Raw genomic sequence first — 17,365 nt, 5'->3', positions numbered from 1 at the left:
TGGAGTTTTAGAATTATTCCCTAAAGTAACACAGGATTTGAAAAAATATAAAAGCTAAAATCCTACGGCACCACTGGCAACCAGCGGGACCCCCCCATGCTGCTCTGGGGTGGCCTCAGGGTGGGCTTAGCAGGGACAGGGGAATGTTGGGGACCACCAGAGCTGAAGGATTGGGTGGGGAAAGAAAAGAAACAGGCACCAGAACCCCTCAGCATCCTCTGCTTGCCCCCCCAGCCACCAGCCGCAGTGGCATGGGCACCCCGGTGCCCGCGCCGCCACCGCCCTCGGCCACCAGCACCCCGGCGGGGCAGCCCACGGCCATCACCCGCCTGCACATGCAGCTGCACCTGCACGACCTGCAGCAGAACGCCAGCGACCTCCGCAACCAGCTGCAGCAGCTCAAGAAGCTGCAGGTGGGCGCCTGGGCAGGGGGGATCCCGAATCTGAGCCAGCTCTTCCTGGGTTAGGACGGGAAAATCCCCTTTGTGCACTGGGGTTGGTGTGGGAGAGCTCGGGGATCCGTCCTGGAGCTGAGCTCGGGGATCCCTCCTGAACCCAAGCTCAGGGATCCTTCCTGAACCCAAGCTCAGGGATCCTTCCCAAACCCAAGCTCAGGGATCCTTTGCCACTCTGAGCTAAGAGATTCTTCCCAAATCCAAGCTCAGGGATCCGTCGTGAACCTGAGCTCAGGGATCCCTCCCCACTCTGAGCTCAGGAACCCCCTCTGTTTCCAACCCCAGGGATCCTTCCCAAATCCAAATTCTGGGATCCTTCCTAAATCCAAACTTCCCCAGACTGACCCCAGGGATCCTTCCCAAATCCAACCCCAGGGATCCCTCCCCACTGTGAGCTCAGGAACCCCCTCCGATTCCACCCCCAGGGATCTCTCTCCACTCCCAGCTCGGAGACCTTTCCCAAATTCCGGCTCAGGGATCCCTCCCCGTGCCCAGCTCAGGGCTGCTCTCTCATCAGGACCCATTTTCCATCTTGAGGGGTCTCTCCCAGCCTGACCCCTCCTCCTCCTCCTCCTCCTCCTCCTCCTCCTCCTCCCCCCGCAGCTGCAGAACCAGGAGACGGTGAAGTCGCTGCTGCGGCGGACGGAGACGGAGATCAGCGTGCGGGTGACGGACACGATGCGCAAGCACGAGGACCCTCTGCAGCGCCAGCGCAGCTTGGTGGAGGAGGAGCGGCTGCGCTACCTCAACGAGGAGGAGCTCATCACCCAGCAGCTCAAGTGAGCCCGGCCTGCGGGCCCTGCGAGAGACGCGGGGCAGGGAGCGGCTCTGCCCTGCCCGGGGCCTGGCTCCGGGTCGGGGGTCCCCACGCCGTGACATGTCCCCAAATCAGGGGGTCCCCACGCCGTGACCATGTCCCCAAATCAGGGGGTCCCCACGCCGTGACCATGTCCCCAAATCAGGGGGTCCCCATGCAGAGACCGTGTCCCTCAGTGAGGAGGGGTCCCCAGCTCTGCATGAGGAGGGGTCCTCATGCACTGACCACATCCCTGAGTGAGGAGGGGTCCCGGCCCTGCATGAGGAGGGGTCTCAGCCCTGCATGAGGAGGGGTCCCGGCCCAGCATGAGGAGGGGTCCCCACGCAGTGACCACATCCCTGAGTGAGGAGGGGTCCCAGCCCTGCATGAGGAGGGGTCCCCATGCACTGACCACATCCCTGAGTGAGAAGGGGTCCCGGCCCTGCACGAGGAGGGGTCCCGGCCCAGCATGAGGAGGGGTCCCAGCCCTGCATGAGGAGGGGTCCGCACACAGTGACCACATCCCTGAGTGAGGAGGGGTCCCAGCCCTGCATGAGGAGGGGTCCCAGCCCTGCATGAGGAGGGGTCCCAGCCCTGCATGAGGAGGGGTCCGCACACAGTGACCACATCCCTGAGTGAGGAGGGGTCCCAGCCCTGCACGAGGAGGGGTCCCAGCCCTGCATGAGGAGGGGTCCCAGCCCTGCATGAGGAGGGGTCCTCATGCACTGACCACATTCCTGAGTGAGGAGGGGTCCCCAGCCCAGCGTGAGGAGGGGTCCCCACGCACTGACCACATCCCTGAGTGAGGAGGGGTCCCAGCCCAGCATGAGGAGGGGTCCCAGCCCAGCATGAGGAGGGGTCCCCAGCCCAGTGTTCCTCTCTCCCGCTGCCACCTTCGGGGTTCTCCACCCTCCTGACACAGCAGTGACCCCCCCAGTGAACCCTCAGTGACCCCCAGTGACCCCCAGTGACCCCCAGTGACCCCCCCAGTGACCCCCAGTGACCCCCAGTGACCCCCAGTGACCCCCCCAATGACCCCCAGTGACCCCCAGTGACCCCCAGTGACTCCCAGTGACCCCCAGTGACCCCCCCAGTGACCCCCAGTGACCCCCAGTGACCCTCAGTGACCCCCCCAGTGACCCCCAGTGACCCCCCTGCCCTCCCCCTGCCCTCCCAGCGACCTGGAGAAGTCCGTGGAGAAGATCCAGAAGGATCTGGCGCACAGCCAGCGGCTGATCCCGGCGCAGGAGCTGGAGGAAAAGGCCGTGGTGCTCAAGCAGCTGGGGGAGACCCTGACAGACCTGAAGGGTGAGGAGGGGGCTGGCGGGGGCAAACGGAACCTTCCGGAGCTTCCCTGCTCCAGCTCTGCCTGGGGATGCTCCAGGATCTCCTGGATCCGTGATTGCACCTGGGATGATCCCGGTTTCCCTGGATTTGTGGGTTTGCACCCAGGATGTTCCAGGTTTTCCTTGCCCCCTGGATTTGGGTTTTGGGACCTGGGACTCTCCAGGATTTCCTGGATTTGTGTTTTCCCCTGGGATTCTCCAGGATTTCCCGGATTTGTGTTTTCCCCTGGGATTCTCCAGGATTTCCCGGACCCCTGGGATACTCCAGGATTTATTGGATTTGTGTTTTCCCCTGGGATTCTCCAGGATTTCCTGGATTTGTGTTTTCCCCTGGGATTCTCCAGGATTTCCCGGATTTGTGTTTTCCCCTGGGATTCTCCAGGATTTCCCGGATTTGTGTTTTCCCCTGGGATTCTCCAGGATTTCCCGGATTTGTGTTTTCCCCTGGGATTCTCCAGGATTTCCTGGACCCCTGGGATGCTCCAGGATTTATTGGATTTGTGTTTTCCCCTGGGATTCTCCAGGATTTCCCAGACCCCTGGGATGTTCCAGGATTTCCTGGATTTGTGTTTTCCCCTGGGATGCTCCAGGATTTCCTGGATTTGTGTTTTCCCCTGGGATTCTCCAGGATTTCCCGGACCCCTGGGATACTCCAGGATTTATTGGATTTGTGTTTTCCCCTGGGATTCTCCAGGATTTCCTGGATTTGTGTTTTCCCCTGGGATTCTCCAGGATTTCCCGGATTTGTGTTTTCCCCTGGGATTCTCCAGGATTTCCCGGATTTGTGTTTTCCCCTGGGATTCTCCAGGATTTCCCGGATTTGTGTTTTCCCCTGGGATTCTCCAGGATTTCCTGGACCCCTGGGATGCTCCAGGATTTATTGGATTTGTGTTTTCCCCTGGGATTCTCCAGGATTTCCCAGACCCCTGGGATGTTCCAGGATTTCCTGGATTTGTGTTTTCCCCTGGGATGCTCCAGGATTTCCTGGATTTGTGTTTTCCCCTGGGATTCTCCAGGATTTCCCAGACCCCTGGGATGCTCCAGGATTTCCTGGACCCCTGGGATACTCCAGGATTTCTTGGATTTGCGTTTTCCCCTGGGATGCTCCAGGATTTCCTGGATTTCTGTTTTCCCCTGGGATCCTCCAGGTTCTCCCTGCCCCCGGCTCTGCGGGTTTGCCCCTGCCGGGGTGGCGCCCTGCCCTCCCAGGTGCCCGTCAGTGCCACCCCCGGTGCCCACAGCTGTGGAGGGGCCACCTCCAGCAGCTCCACTCGGCCGGAGCAGGGACGGACCCCTCAATCCAGACTTCCCCCGGATCCACCCCGCTCCGTGCCCGCGGCATTCCGGCTGCCCTGGCAGTGCCAGCCGGGCAGCGGGAGGGACAGGGCGGTGACAGCGCTGTCCCCTGGCAGCCCAGTTCCCCGGCCTGCAGAGCAAGATGCGGGTGGTGCTGCGGGTGGAGGTGGAGGCCGTCAAGTTCCTCAAGGAGGAGCCCAACCGCCTGGACGGGCTCCTCAAGCGCTGCAAGAGCGTCACCGACACCCTGGCCCAGATCCGCAGGTGAGCCCCGAGCCTGCCACCCCCGCCCCGAGGGCACAGCCACCCCTCGGTGTCCCTTCTGTCCCAAACTCTCACGACGGGAGTGCATCCGAGGGGAGTGCATAAAATGATGGTTTTTCTGCTGAAGGACCCCAAAAAAAGGACCCCAAAAATATCCTCAGTCCTTTCCAGGTGTGGGTGGGACCCCCTCTTTTGATGCAAACCTCATTTTTCTGCTGAAGGACCCCAAAAACATCCTCGTGGTTCTCTCCAGGTGTGCGAGGGACCCCCTCTTTTCATAAAAGCTGCATTTTTCTGCTAAAGGACCCCAAAAACATCCTCGTGGGCCTCTTCATGAGTGGGTGGGAACCCCTCTTTTCATAAAAACCTCCTTTTTGTGTTGAAGAACCCCAAAAGCACCCTCAGCCCTTCCCAGGTGTGCGTGGGACCCCCTCTTTTGATGCAAACCTCATTTTTTCCTGGGGAATAAAGCAGGATTTTACATCAGGATGGACACACAGCCCTTGGCGTGAGCAGAAACCTCTTTCATGAGGAGCAGGGAGCCGTTCTGTGGTGGGAAAAAATCCTCCCCCAGAGAAAAATCCACTCCCGGAGCAGCCGCGGGGTGGATTCCACTGCCCGATCCCATCAGGATCCCATTAGGATCCCATCAGGATCTCATTAGGATCCCATTAAGATCCCATTAGGATCCCATTAAGTTTCCATTGGGATCTCATTAGGATCCCATTAAGATCCCATTAGGATCCCATTAAGTTTCTATTGGGATCTCATTAGGATCCTATTAGGTTTCCATTGGGATCCCATGAGGATCCCATGAGTATCCCATTAAGATCCCATTAGGATCCTATTAGGTTTCCATTGGGATCCCATTAGGATCCCATTAAGATCCCATTGGATCCCATTAGGATCCTATTAGGTTTCCATTAAGATCCCATTAGGATCCCTTTAGGTTTCCATTAAGATACCATTAGGATCCCATTAAGATCCCATTAGGATCCTATTAGGTTTCCATTAAGATCCCATTGGATCCTATTATGTTTCCATTGGGATCCCATGAGGATCCCATGAGGAACCCATTACGATCCCATGAGGATCCCATTAGGATCCTGTTAGGTTTCCATTAAGATCCCATTGGATCCTATTACGTTTCCATTGGGATCCCATGAGGATCCCATTAGGAACCCATTACGATCCCATGAGGATCCCATGAGGATCTCATTAGGATCCCATTAGGATCCCATGAGGATCCCATCAGGATCCCATGAGGGATGGCCCCGGGCTCTGCCCTAGCCCGGTTTTCCATGCCAACGAGCTTGTAGGATCACGCAGTGCCCTCATCCCTCATAAGCCCTCCACGCCGAGGGCAGCTCCAGCGGGATCTGGTGCGGGGAAGGGTTTGGGGGGACCCCATTTCCTGCGGGGTTCCAGGGGGTAAAACAGATCGAGCTCGTCCCCGAAGCCAGCACCAAGCCCGGGCCCTTGCCAGCCCTCAGGGCACCTCAGCCTTCAGGAAATGAGGATTCTGTGCCCACCCCGTGCCCGCGGCCCCTCAGTGCCCCCGCTCTGTCCTAGACAAGTGGACGAGGGCGTGTGGAGCTCGCCCAGCAGCCTGAGCCAGTCGCCCAAGAAGGTGGCCCCGGAGACGGATTTCAGCAAAGGGCTGGAGCTGGAGATGCCCACCAGCCCTCCTGTGAGCCTGCACCACCTGACGGGCACCCCCGAGCCCCTGGGCGTGCCCGGCTTCGCCCCCCAGCCCCAGAGCCACCCGGGCAAGAGCAATAACCCCTCCCGAGCCCCGGAGATGGTGCCCGCCAAGACGCAGACGGGGCCCGAGACCCCCAGCAAGAAGAGCGCGGACAAAGCCGTGTCCGTGGAGGTGAGAGCCCGGCCGGGGGGGGCTCAGCTTGGGGGGGCTCCCCCGGAGAGTCTGGGAAGGTGAAAAGGGGAAGGGGAGCGGTGCCCGTCCTGCTGCTCCTCGGCTGGGGAGTCCTGGCAGCGCCTCTGCTGCAGGGGGGGGTTGGATGAGATTTGGGGGTGTTTATCCTGGAGAAAAGGGGACTCAGGGGTGGCCTCAGCACTCCCCACAGCTCCTGAAGGGTGGCTGTGGCCAGCCGGGCTTGGGCTCTTTCTCCAGGAACTGACAGAACCAGAGCACTCAGCCCCGAGCTGCACCAAGGGACGTTTAGGTTGGATGTCAGGAAAAGGTTTTTTACAGGAAGGTGTTGAAGTTCTGGAATGGCGGCCCGGGGAGGTGGTGGAGTCACCATCCCTGGAGGTGTTTAAACAAGGCTGGAGGTGGCACTGGGTGCCAGGGTTGGGTTGTGGTGTTGGGGCTGGGTTGGACTCAGTGAACTTGAAGGTCTCTTCCAACCCAGTGATTCTGGGGATTCTGGGAATTTGGGGCAATTTTGGGAATTCCCAAGGACCGGGAGGTGGTGGAGTCACCATCCCTGGAGGTGTTTAAACAAGGCTGGAGGTGGCACTGGGTGCCAGGGTTGGGTTGAGGTGTTGGGGCTGGGTTCGATGTTCTTAAAGACCTCTTCCAGCCCAGTGATTCTGTAAATTCTGTGAAATTTGGGGATGGGGGCAAAAATCCGCGCCCCCAGCTCCTCGCAGCGGTCTGGGGGTGTCACGGCGCTGTGGGGTCACGCCGTGCCCGCCAGGCACGGGGCTGGAGCGGGCTCTGTGTCCGCAGGCGGCCGAGCGGGACTGGGAGGAGAAGCGGGCGGCGCTCACCCAGTACAGCGCCAAGGACATCAACCGGCTCCTGGAGGAGACCCAGGCCGAGCTCATGAAGGCCATCCCCGACCTGGAATTCGCCGCCAAGCACAAACAAACCCCGGGCAGCGGCAGCGCCGCCTCCACGCCCGAGCACAAACCCTCCAAGCCACAGCACACCCCCAAATCGGGGGGCAAAGGGGACCCCAACGGCCGCCGGGGCTCAGGTACGGGGTGGGGAAGGACGGGGTGGCCTCCAGAGGTGGGGCTGGGGGTGCGCGGTGCTGCCCCCGAGGTGGGGGGGGTTGGATGAGAGGGGCAGGGCCAGGCGCGGTGCCCTCAGGGTCCCCTCTGTGCCCAGACGAGCTGACGGTGCCGCGGTACCGCACCGAGAAACCCTCCAAGTCGCCGCCGCCTCCCCCGCCCCGCCGGAGCTTCCCCTCGTCGCACGGGCTGACCACGACCCGCAGCGGCGAGGTCATTGTCACCAGCAAGAAGGAGCCCGGCTTTATGAAGGTGAGGCTGGGGGCTGGGCTGGGCTGGTCAGCGCGACCCCTCCCGGTGTCCCTCCGTGTCCCCCGGGGTCCCTCGGTGCCTCACGGTGTCCCCCGGTGTCTCTCAGTGACCCTCGGTGTCCCTTAATATCTTCTGGTGCCCCCCGATGTCCCCTCAGTGCCCCGCCGTGTCCCTCGGTGCCTCCCGGTGTCCCTCAGTGTCCCCCGATGTCTCCTGGTGCCCCCCGGTGCCTCCCGGTGTCCCCCGGTATCCCCCAGTGTCCCTCGGTGCGTCCCAGTGTCCCTCAGTGCCCCCGGTGCCTCCTGGTGTCCCCCGGTGCCCCCCGGTATCCCCCGGTATCCCCCGGTGTCCCCCGGTGTCCCTCGGTGCATCCCGGTGTCCCTCAGTGCCCCCCGGTATCTCCCTGTTCCCCTCAGTGCTCTCCAGTGTCCCCTCAGTGCCCCCGGTGCCTCCCGGTATCCCCCGGTATTCCCCGGTGTCCCTCGGTGTCCCTCGGTGTCCCTCGGTGCATCCCGGTGTCCCCCGGTTCCCCTTGGTGCTCTCCAGTGTCCCCCCCGGTATCCCCCGCTCCCCCCGGTGCCCCCCGGTGCCCCCCGGTGCCCCCGGCGCTCACGGCCGTTCCCCCGGCAGAAGGCGGAGTCGGAGGAGCTGGAGACGCCGAAGCCGCAGGTGAAGCTGCGGCGGGCGGTGTCCGAGGTGGCCCGGCCGGCCTCCACCCCGCCCGTCATCGCCTCGGGCCTCAAGGACGACGACGACGAGGAGCGGATCCTGGCCGAGCTGGAGGTGAGCGCAGCAGGAGCGCGGCCCGCGGGTGGCACCGGCACACAGGTGACACCGGCCCGCGGGTGGCACCGGCACACAGGTGACACCGGCCCGCGGGTGACACCGGCCCGCGGGTGACACCAGCCCACAGGTGACACTGCCCCACAGGTGACACCAGCCTGCAGGTGACACCGGCCCGCGGGTGACACTGCCCCGCAGGTGACACCAGCCCACAGGTGACACTGCCCCGCAGGTGACACCAGCCCACAGGTGACACCAGCCCGTAGGTGACACTGCCCCGCCCTTCTGCTCCGGGGACAGGTTGAGCAGGGCTCAGGGTGTGACGGCACCGGCACCGGACGGGGGTCCCTGCTCCGCCTGGGGCTGCGGGGACGGAGAGGTGGCACTGCCAGGGACAGGTGATGCACAGCTGGGTGTGGCACAGCTGGGTGAGGCACACCTGGGCACTGCACAGCTGGGCACTGCACAGCTGGGTGATGCACACCTGGGCACTGCACACCTGGGCACTGCACAGCTGGGCAGGGCAAACGTGGTGACACAAGGGACAGGTGATGCTGCAGGTGTGGGACAGATGATGGGGCTGTAGGCAGGGGAAGTGGACCAGTGATGTTGCCAGAATGGACCAGTGACTCTGCTGCCCAGAGGACCAGTGACACTGCCAGCCGGGGGACAGGTGACACTGCTGGCCAGGGGAGCAGTGACTCTGCTGCCCAGAGGACCAGTGACACTGCCAGCCGGGGGACAGGTGACACTGCTGGCCAGGGGACAGGTGACACTGCTGGCCAGGGGACCAGTGACACTGCTAGCCAGGGGACCAGTGACACTGCTAGCCAGGGGACAGGTGACACTGCTAGCCAGGGGACCAGTGACACTGCTGGCCAGGGGAGCAGTGACTCTCCTGGCCAGAGGACCAGCGACACTGCTAGCCAGGGGACAGGTGACACTGCTAGCCAGGGGACCAGTGACACTGCTGGCCAGGGGACCAGTGACTCTTCTGGCCAGAGGACCAGTGACACTGCTGGCCAGGGGACAGGTGACACTGCTGGCCAGGGGACCAGTGACACTGCTAGCCAGGGGACCAGTGACACTGCTAGCCAGGGGACAGGTGACACTGCTAGCCAGGGGACCAGTGACACTGCTGGCCAGGGGAGCAGTGACTCTCCTGGCCAGAGGACCAGCGACACTGCTAGCCAGGGGACAGGTGACACTGCTGGCCAGGGGACCAGTGACACTGCTGGCCAGGGGACCAGTGACTCTTCTGGCCAGAGGACCAGTGACACTGCTGGCCAGGGGACAGGTGACACTGCTGGCCAGGGGACCAGTGACACTGCTGGCCAGGGGACAGGTGACACTGCTGGCCAGGGGACCAGTGACACTGCTGGCCAGGGGACAGTTGACACTACTGTCTGGGGTAACAGTGACACTGCTGGCCAAGGGACCAGTGACTCTCCTGGCTGGGGGAATAGTGACGCTGCTGGCCAGGGGACGGGTGGTCCTACCAGCAGCACAGGGGACAGGTGACACTGCCACCAGCACAGGGGACAATGCTGCCTCTGCCCCTGCCAGCCGCCACCATCCCACCTGCTCAGGCCGTGAGCACCGCGAGCCCGCTGCCGGCCCAGGTTGCCCCTCCGTCCCTGCAATGGCCGTGTTTGACTCCCCAGGTGTTTCAGCGGAGCGCCGCCTCCCCTTCCCTCCCCGCGCCCCGCTGTGACCCCCTCGAGGCCGTGTCCCCGGGCCACTCCGAGCCGTGGCCCGACGGAGCCGCGGTGGCAGCCGAAGGATGGAAGGTAACGGCCCCACGGGGCTGCGCTCTCACCTTCCTCCTCTGCCTCTTCTCCGCTCACTTGCGCTGCTTTTCTCTGATTTAACCGACTAATCACCGCCTTCTCTCCTCACTGCCTCGCTCCCGGCACTGACACGGCACCGGAGCCGGCACTAACCCACGGCCGTGGCTCCCGGCAGGCTCCCGGGGCCGCCCCAGCACCGCACCGGGCACGGCACGGGCAGCGCCCGCCGCTCTCACGGCACGCCCGGGGGGTGGGCGGTGCACGGGAGACCCTGTCCCGAGAGCATGGAAAGGGAAGGGGTGGAGCAGGGTCCGGTGGTTTGGGATCTGCCCGGAGTCAGGTCCGGCCCCGTCCCGGCCCTCCTGAGATCCGTGCTGGGCTCTGGGCTGGAGAGAGCCTGGAGAATGGCCAGGATGGAGCAGGGAATGGCAGGATGGAGCAGGGAATTGCAGGATGGAGCAGGGAATGTCCAGGATGGGAAGAGCAGGAGGAAAATGCCTGGAGGAGGGACTTGGATGCAATTGGGAATGCCCAGGGTGGGAAGAGCAGGAGGAAAATGCCTGGAGAGAAAATGGGATGGAGTAGGGAATGCCAGAATGGAGAGAGCAGGAGGAAAACACCTGGAGAGTGGCTGGAGCGGAGCAGGGAATGCCAGGATGGAGCAGGGAACGCCAGGATGGAGCAGGGAATGCCAGGATGGAGCAGGGAATGCCCAGATGGGGGGCAAAGAGCAGGCCAGAGGCTCCAGCCCTGCCAGCAGCGAGGGCAGCTCTGGCTCAGCTCAGCTCAAGAGGGGGGTCTGGCACCTCGCAGGGGTCCTGCTGAGTCGCCTCCTCTCCTGGGACACCAGGGCTGGATTGTCCCTCTGTCCCTCTGCTCCAGAGCTGGGATGGGCCCGGCTGCAGCCCCAGAGCTCCGTGGCCTCCCCAGCGCTGGTGCTCAGGCTCGGGGGCAGCTCCAGGGGCACCAGCTCTGCCCGGGCATCCTCCAGCTCCCCTGCCCTGCTCGGGGCCCTCAGGCATCCCGAGGATGTTCCTCGGGACAGGAACAGGGAAGTGGGGCAGGAAGAGCAGCATTTTCTGGGGGATTTTTGGCCCCTCAGGGTGGGAGAGGTCGGGTGTCCCTCGGCAGCTCCGCTGGGATGGCTCAGCCCCCGCTGGAGCTCACACCAGTGCTCCCAGTTTGTACCTGGCTGGATTTCTGCTGGTGGCAGCGGGATTTCCAAAGGTGTTCGGGAGGTGCACGAACACCAACTTGGTGTTTTGCTCCAATGGGATGTGAGGGCTGGAGGAGGGGGCTGAGTTCCCCTCCATCCCCTGCCCGTGCTCTGGGTCCGGGGGGATGTAGGGCTGGACAAGAGGGAATTGAACATCCCCTTCCATCCCCTGCCCGTGCTCTGGATCCCTGTGGGATGTCAGGGCTGGACAAGAGGGAATTGAACATCCCCTTCCATTCTCTGTCCATGCCATGAATCCCGCTGGGATGGGCAGGAGGGAGCTGAGCCCCCCTCCCTTCCCAAACTCCCACCTGGAACTCTGCCGTGCCCAGAAGCACCGGTGTGGGGGGACCCCAATAATTTGTGGCGCCCCGTGGTGCCTCCCCAGGCAATCCGCGCTGCCGCCCGGCCCCTAATCTCTCTGAATTCTCTGCCTAGGAGCCGCTGGCGCCGGCAGCCCCGGCCCCCCGGGCGTTCTCCCTGCCCCAGATCGTGCTCACCGAGTGGGTATCGGAGCCGCCGTCCCCCGAAGCCGAGCCGGAGCTGTGGGTGGCACCGGGCAGCGCAGCGGCAGGAGGGCAGCTGCCACCCGAGGGGACAAGGAGAAGCCGTGTGGCGGCTCCTGGCAGCTCCCCAAAGTCCCCGCCGGCACAGGAACCCCCTCCAGCCCCGCGGTCCCCCGGCAGCGCATCCCGGGCGTTTCCTTTGGCAGCCCCGAGGGATAAAATGGGGGGACGAGGAGGGGACGCGGCTCTGGACGCTGCCAGCAGGCCAGGAGGCAGCGACAAGATTTGTCCCCAAAGTCCCGCGGCTGCACAGCCTCCTCGGAGCCGCGGGGAAGGTGCCGGAGCTGCGGAGGCCGCGCTCCCCTCCGTCCGTGCCGGGATCATTCCCGAAATTCCCGATGGCGATGGGGACTCCCAAAGAGGAGCCAGGCTCAGCCCTGGACGCTCAGCTGGGGTTCCCAAAGCCGCGTGGAGGGAGGAGAGCCCGCCAGCCCCGGGCCGAGAGCCGCCGGCCCGCCCGGGGACACATCCCGGGGGTCCCGCGGGCAGGGACCCAGCCCCGCGGGCAGCAGGACATTCCCGGGCGGAGCAGCAGCCCCTGGAGCTGCTCCCTGCCCACTCCAGCCACGCCACGGCACCTCCGGGATGGGATGGAGGGGCTCCGGCTGCCGGGGGCAACCCCGGAACGGTGGAGGGGCTCTGCAGAGGCCACTTATCCCCCGCGGCCCTGGGCAAAAAGGAGATTTATGAGGACACCTACCAGAGACTGGACAGCCTGGAGGAAACCATCCGTGAGCTGGAAATGACCATCAGCGAGATCAGCAGCCACCCCGCCGTGGAATTCGCGTTCCCCAAGGACGCGCTGGGCTCCGAGGAGGCTGGGAAGAGCCTGGAGGACCTCGGGCACGGAGGGTGCGACGGTGACACCGCGCTGGACCTCAGCCAGGCCAAGGATGGCGCTGCCAAGAGTCCCCTTCTGAGCAGGACCAAGCCAGCGCTGCTCCCCAAGCCGCAGCTGCCCCCCGGCACTCCCCAGGTTCATTTTCTCTTCTCCCCCGTGCCCTGCTCTGCCCTGGATTCACTCTGATGTCTCTTCCTCTGCCTGCTCCCTCTCTGTGACTCTGGAGAACGAATCTTCCTCTTCTCCCTGACACTTGGAGGGCTTTGGGAAGGGCAGGAGTGAGCGAGGCAGGAGCTGGAAGGGAGAAGGCGCTGGGTGGTGCTGGCTGATCCCGTCCTGGAATTACAGCCTGGATGAGGGGGATTCTTCTGTCCTGGCAGGATTTTGAAGCACCAGGTCCAGGATGGGCATCCCATGGGATCCAAGAACATCCCATGGGATCCATGAGCATCCCATGAGGTCCAAGAGCAGCCCACAGGATCCACGGGCATCCCACGGGGTCGAAGACCATCCCACGGGATCCAGGAGCATCCCATGGGGTCCGAGAGCATCTCACAGGATCCATGAGAATCCCACAGGGTCCAAGAGCATCCCACGGGATCCACGAGCATCCCACGGGGGCAGCCAGGGCTGGGTGCCGAAGCACCGCTCTCAGTTTCACCATTTTCCATAAAATCCCTCTCCTAACGAGAGGCAGCTGGAGCCTGGCAGATGTTTCTCCTAATTAAACCACAGCACGAGCTCCCTGAAGCCATCCCAAATTGCTTTCTGCTGGAATCCAGCTGAATATCTGGGAAAAAGCAGGGAGGGGGGGAAAAATGCCCTGAGCTCTGCTGCGACGACAACCTGCTCCTTTATTAACAGTCAGCGCTGGGGAATAAATCTCCTTTTCCACTTGGAGCCGCTCTCTCCCTCCTCGGGGGGCTCTCGCTGGGTGAACGGGGGTGTAGCTGCAATTTTTCCCGTTTTTTTTTTTTTTTTTTTTTTTTTTTTTTTTTTTCCCGGGAAACGGGAAGTGGAGCTGTGGGATGGATTTATGGCTGGGGCTGGGCAAAGCCAGGCTCAGGGTTAGGCGGGAGAGGCTGTGATGGGTCAGTCCTAAAGCAGAGCAGGGCAGGGCGGGGCTGGTGTCACATTCCAAGGATTCTGAGCTGCTTGGGAAGATTCCCAGGGCTGGGAATGCTGCGGATAGTGTGGCACAGGCACTTGTGGGGCTCTCCAGGGCTGGGATTTGGACTCTGATGATCCTCGTGCGTCCCTCCCAGCTGAGGATTTTCCATCCTTTGATGATTTCCTCGTGCTGCGGGGTGCGGGAACCCCCCGTGTCCCATCTGTGGGGACCACTGAGGATCCCAGAGCTTCACCTGAGCCACGGATTCCCCAACCTGGGCTGCAGCAGGACAGGCAGGAGGCCACCGGGAGGGGGCCTTGGCACGGGAGGGGACACAGGGGGTGTGTAGCACTGCCGTCTGTGTATCCTCACCTGTGCACAGTAAATAAACTCCTCTGTATTCCCACTGCCGCCGTTCCCACCTGGAATCTGCTTCTGCCTACCGCCGCCTCTTTCCCTCTCTCTTGGCCCCGCGGGCTGTCCCGTCCCGCCCTCGGTGTCCCGCTGTTTGCCGTGTGTGCCCTAAACCCCCTCTCGGGTGGCTCCCGGTAAGTCCCGGCGGGGTTCGGAGCTCACGGCGAGACCTCGTCCTGGCCTGGCATCGTCCCCACGGGCTGTGCTGGCAGGGGTGGCGCAGCTCCAGGCATCCAGCGGTGCCGGCGAGGGCTCCGCCAGCCAATTTTAACCCTTTGCCCCCTGGGTTTTGTGTCCCGGCAGAGCGGTGGCGTCTCCATCCCGGCCATGAAGGTGGTGAACCCGGCGTCGCGGCTGAAGCAGGGCCAGCAGGGCAGCCCCGACAAGGGCAAGCACATCAAGCAGCGCATGGAGTACATGCGGATCCAGGGCCAGCAGCAGGTACTCCACCCCTAGAGCCGCCCCAGGGCTGCCCGCCGCCCTGGCACCGCCCTCGGGCACGGCCTGAGCCGGGGACACCCGCAGGGTGATGAGTTTTGGGACTGCGTTCTCTCTTTCTCGGTGCCTTCTCGGCTTTGGCTGAGCCCGGCGGGCTTGGGGACAGAGGGACGCGGTGGTGGCGGTGCGGGAGGGGCTCCTGCCACACTCTGTGCCCGCCCTGGCCGCTGGGGACAGGGGCACGGGACAGTCACAAACTCCTCCTCGCTGTGGGGGGAGGCTGAAGCCGCGTTTGTCGCCCAGCGCTGGGTGTCGCCCTGAGGGGTGGCTGAGCCCCGGCGTTGTCCCCTCACCCCGGGGGACAATGCCACCTCCGTGGCCGTGCTGATGAGCGTGGCAGAGCCACGTGAGCTCTGGGGATGGGGATTCCTTGCCAGGGAAGGTTTTGGGGAGCCGGGCCCCTCCCCGTGCATCCACAGAAGCAGCTTGTGGGTGTCCCAGGCGGGGTGGTGGCACTGGGGACAGGGTGAGCAGGGCCACAGCAGCTGGAAGAGAAGCGTTTTGGGGGTGGGATGGAGCACCCCCAGCACCCAGCGGCCAGCACTGACCCCTCCCCACCCCGGGGGCAGCTCCGGGGCTCCCCCCACTCTGTCCCTGCTGTCGCCCCAGTGCTGCTCATGCATTCCCAGCTGGCCCAGGCCACAAGCCAGGGGATCACGGCCACTTGGGTGCCCTCCCTCCCTCCCTGCTGACCTGTTCCCCCCCTCCCAGCGCCCCTTTCCCCCTCACCGGGCAGCAGCACCACGAGCGGGTTCACCTTGACCCCTCCTCTGCCCCGGCTCTGTGTCTCGATCCCTTTTCCACCCCCCAAACCGTGCAATAAACCCAATTCTGCTCATTCTCGTGCGTCCGTCGGACAAACCGAAGGATTTTCCCAGCTCCTCACAGCAGGGTTTGGAGGGAAAAAATGTGGAATGAGCAAAATGGGCACCTGTTGGCAAAAAGGGTCAAACCCCCACTAGGCTGCTCCATTCCCAGTGGAAAAATCTCCCCAGGGAGGAGGTTTTTTGAAGTTTGTTGAGATTTTTTGAGGGTTTTTTGAGGGTTTTTTGAGGTTTTTCAAGGTCGGGGTGTCCCTGACTGTCCCCTCTGGCATGCGAGATTGTCCCACCCCGTGGAATCAGGGAGAGACAGAGAGTTCCCTCTGGATTCCCCCTGGACTGGACACCGGACAAACCTGAGGGGCCAGGAAGCATCTCCTGACTCCGTGAGGCCACCAGGTCCCCTCCCCTGGAGGCCACCCGGCAGCACAGCCCCGGCTGTTCGGTGTCACCGCCGCGGTGACCCCTCAGTCCCCCATGGCCCTCGCCGGGGTGGCCACAGCAGGACTTTCCCGCGTCACTTTTGTCCCCGAGCAGGATTTACCCGTGTCCCACCCCTCTCCCCCCAGCAGCCCAACCCCTGCCTGAGGGCGAGGCGGGGCCGGAGGATCCCTCTCCTCATCCCTGTGGGATTTCCAGCCGGGTCGGGCCGTGCCCCCCTGGCACGGCGGGGACAGGGACACGGTGGGCACCGCCACCCTCGGGCGCTGCCGGGGGCTGTGCCCGCTCTAACGCTGCCCTTCTTGTCCCCCCTGTGCCTCCCCCGTGTCCCCTGTGCCGCCCCCGGCTGTGTGTGCCTGTGTGTCCGCGTGCCCGTCTGTCCGTCTGTCCTTTCCTCTCGGGGACGTCCCCTGCCCGTGCAGTGACACGTGGGACCCGCTCTTGTCGTGCTCTTTGTGGTGGCCCTTTTCCAGCTGCTTGACCTCAGGCCTGACTCAGTGCTGCTTCTGAACGAGCTCCCTTTGCTTCTGGGTTGTTTTTGTTTTTTTTTTTTTTCTGTCCTTGTTTTGTTGGGTTTTCCCCCCCTTCTTTTTCTCTCCTTTCTTTTGTCTTTTTCTTTTTTTTATTTTTTTTTTTTCCCTTTTCTTTTTCTTTGGACTTTCCACCCCTTTCTCCTCCTCCTCGTCCTCCTTGAATCTTGCTTTTCTTTCCAGGCCACTAGACCATCTAAAGAGGCCAGTGAGACCTCCCCCACGGTCTCAGAAAAACCCGCAGCTGGCAGAACATCCATCCCCGTATTGACTTCCTTTGGGGCCAGGAACTCCTCCATCTCATTCTGAGCTCTGCCAGCTCCGCCCGGCCGCTCTCCTGCTCCGGGGGGCTCCTCCTCTCTTCCTCGGGCTCCTCTTCCTCCCTGGGACTTGGCTTCTCCTTGAGGCGCTCTGGAGGGAATCTGCCACCTGTGTCCCCTCCTCTTTCTGTTTGATCCGTGTTTTTGTCGCCTCCGCTCAGCCAAAAGAACTTTTGTGTCTCGCCTGTGCCGCGCCTCGGCCCGACCTCTGTGTCCCCTCCCGCTCCGCCATGGCCAACCAGCCACTTTCTGTTTCTCTCTCTCTCTCTCTTTTTTTTTTTTTTTTCCTCCTTTTCTCCTTTTTTCCCTCCCCTTTGGATCGCTGTTGGTTTGTTCCCCTCCCTTCTTTTTTCCCCTTTCCCCTCCCCGCCTTTTTTTTGGGTTTTTTTTTTGGTTTTTTTTCTCTTTATTTAAGAGCTCTCAGAGCTTCCCCCCACCAGCGTCCGGCCAGGAGCAGCTTCCAGCTCCCACCGCGCGGAAAATCGGGAAGCAGCGGCGCCCGAAGACACCCCCGGAGCGACCCCCGGAGCGGCCCCCGAGCGCCCCGGGAGCCGCCGCGTTGTCCCCGCAGGAGGAGAGGACAGCTCCGGCCAGGGCTCGCCGCTGCGTGGCCGGCGGGGCCGAGGGCTCGGGGACATCCCGG

General features: G+C 63.0%; 1 protein-coding gene across 1 annotated transcript in view; it reads left to right on the top strand.

Annotated features, from left to right (window-relative positions):
* The window catches only part of SRCIN1 (SRC kinase signaling inhibitor 1), a 55,633-nt gene that overhangs the window by 38,173 nt on the left and 95 nt on the right, over positions 1-17,365 (top strand). Inside the window, 12 exon segments of the mRNA XM_053999966.1 lie at positions 235-413; positions 1,059-1,234; positions 2,429-2,559; positions 4,010-4,157; positions 5,730-6,033; positions 6,853-7,102; positions 7,237-7,391; positions 8,022-8,174; positions 9,839-9,964; positions 11,619-12,722; positions 14,416-14,553; positions 17,138-17,365. Of these exon segments, the coding sequence (XP_053855941.1) occupies positions 235-413; positions 1,059-1,234; positions 2,429-2,559; positions 4,010-4,157; positions 5,730-6,033; positions 6,853-7,102; positions 7,237-7,391; positions 8,022-8,174; positions 9,839-9,964; positions 11,619-12,722; positions 14,416-14,553; positions 17,138-17,365 (3,092 nt within the window).

The sequence above is a fragment of the Vidua macroura genome, chromosome 27, assembly GCF_024509145.1.
Source record: "Vidua macroura isolate BioBank_ID:100142 chromosome 27, ASM2450914v1, whole genome shotgun sequence".
Taxonomy (NCBI): Eukaryota; Metazoa; Chordata; class Aves; order Passeriformes; family Viduidae; genus Vidua; species Vidua macroura.
Note: the sequence above shows the minus strand (reverse complement) of the source record. Positions and strands in the feature narration are given on the sequence as shown.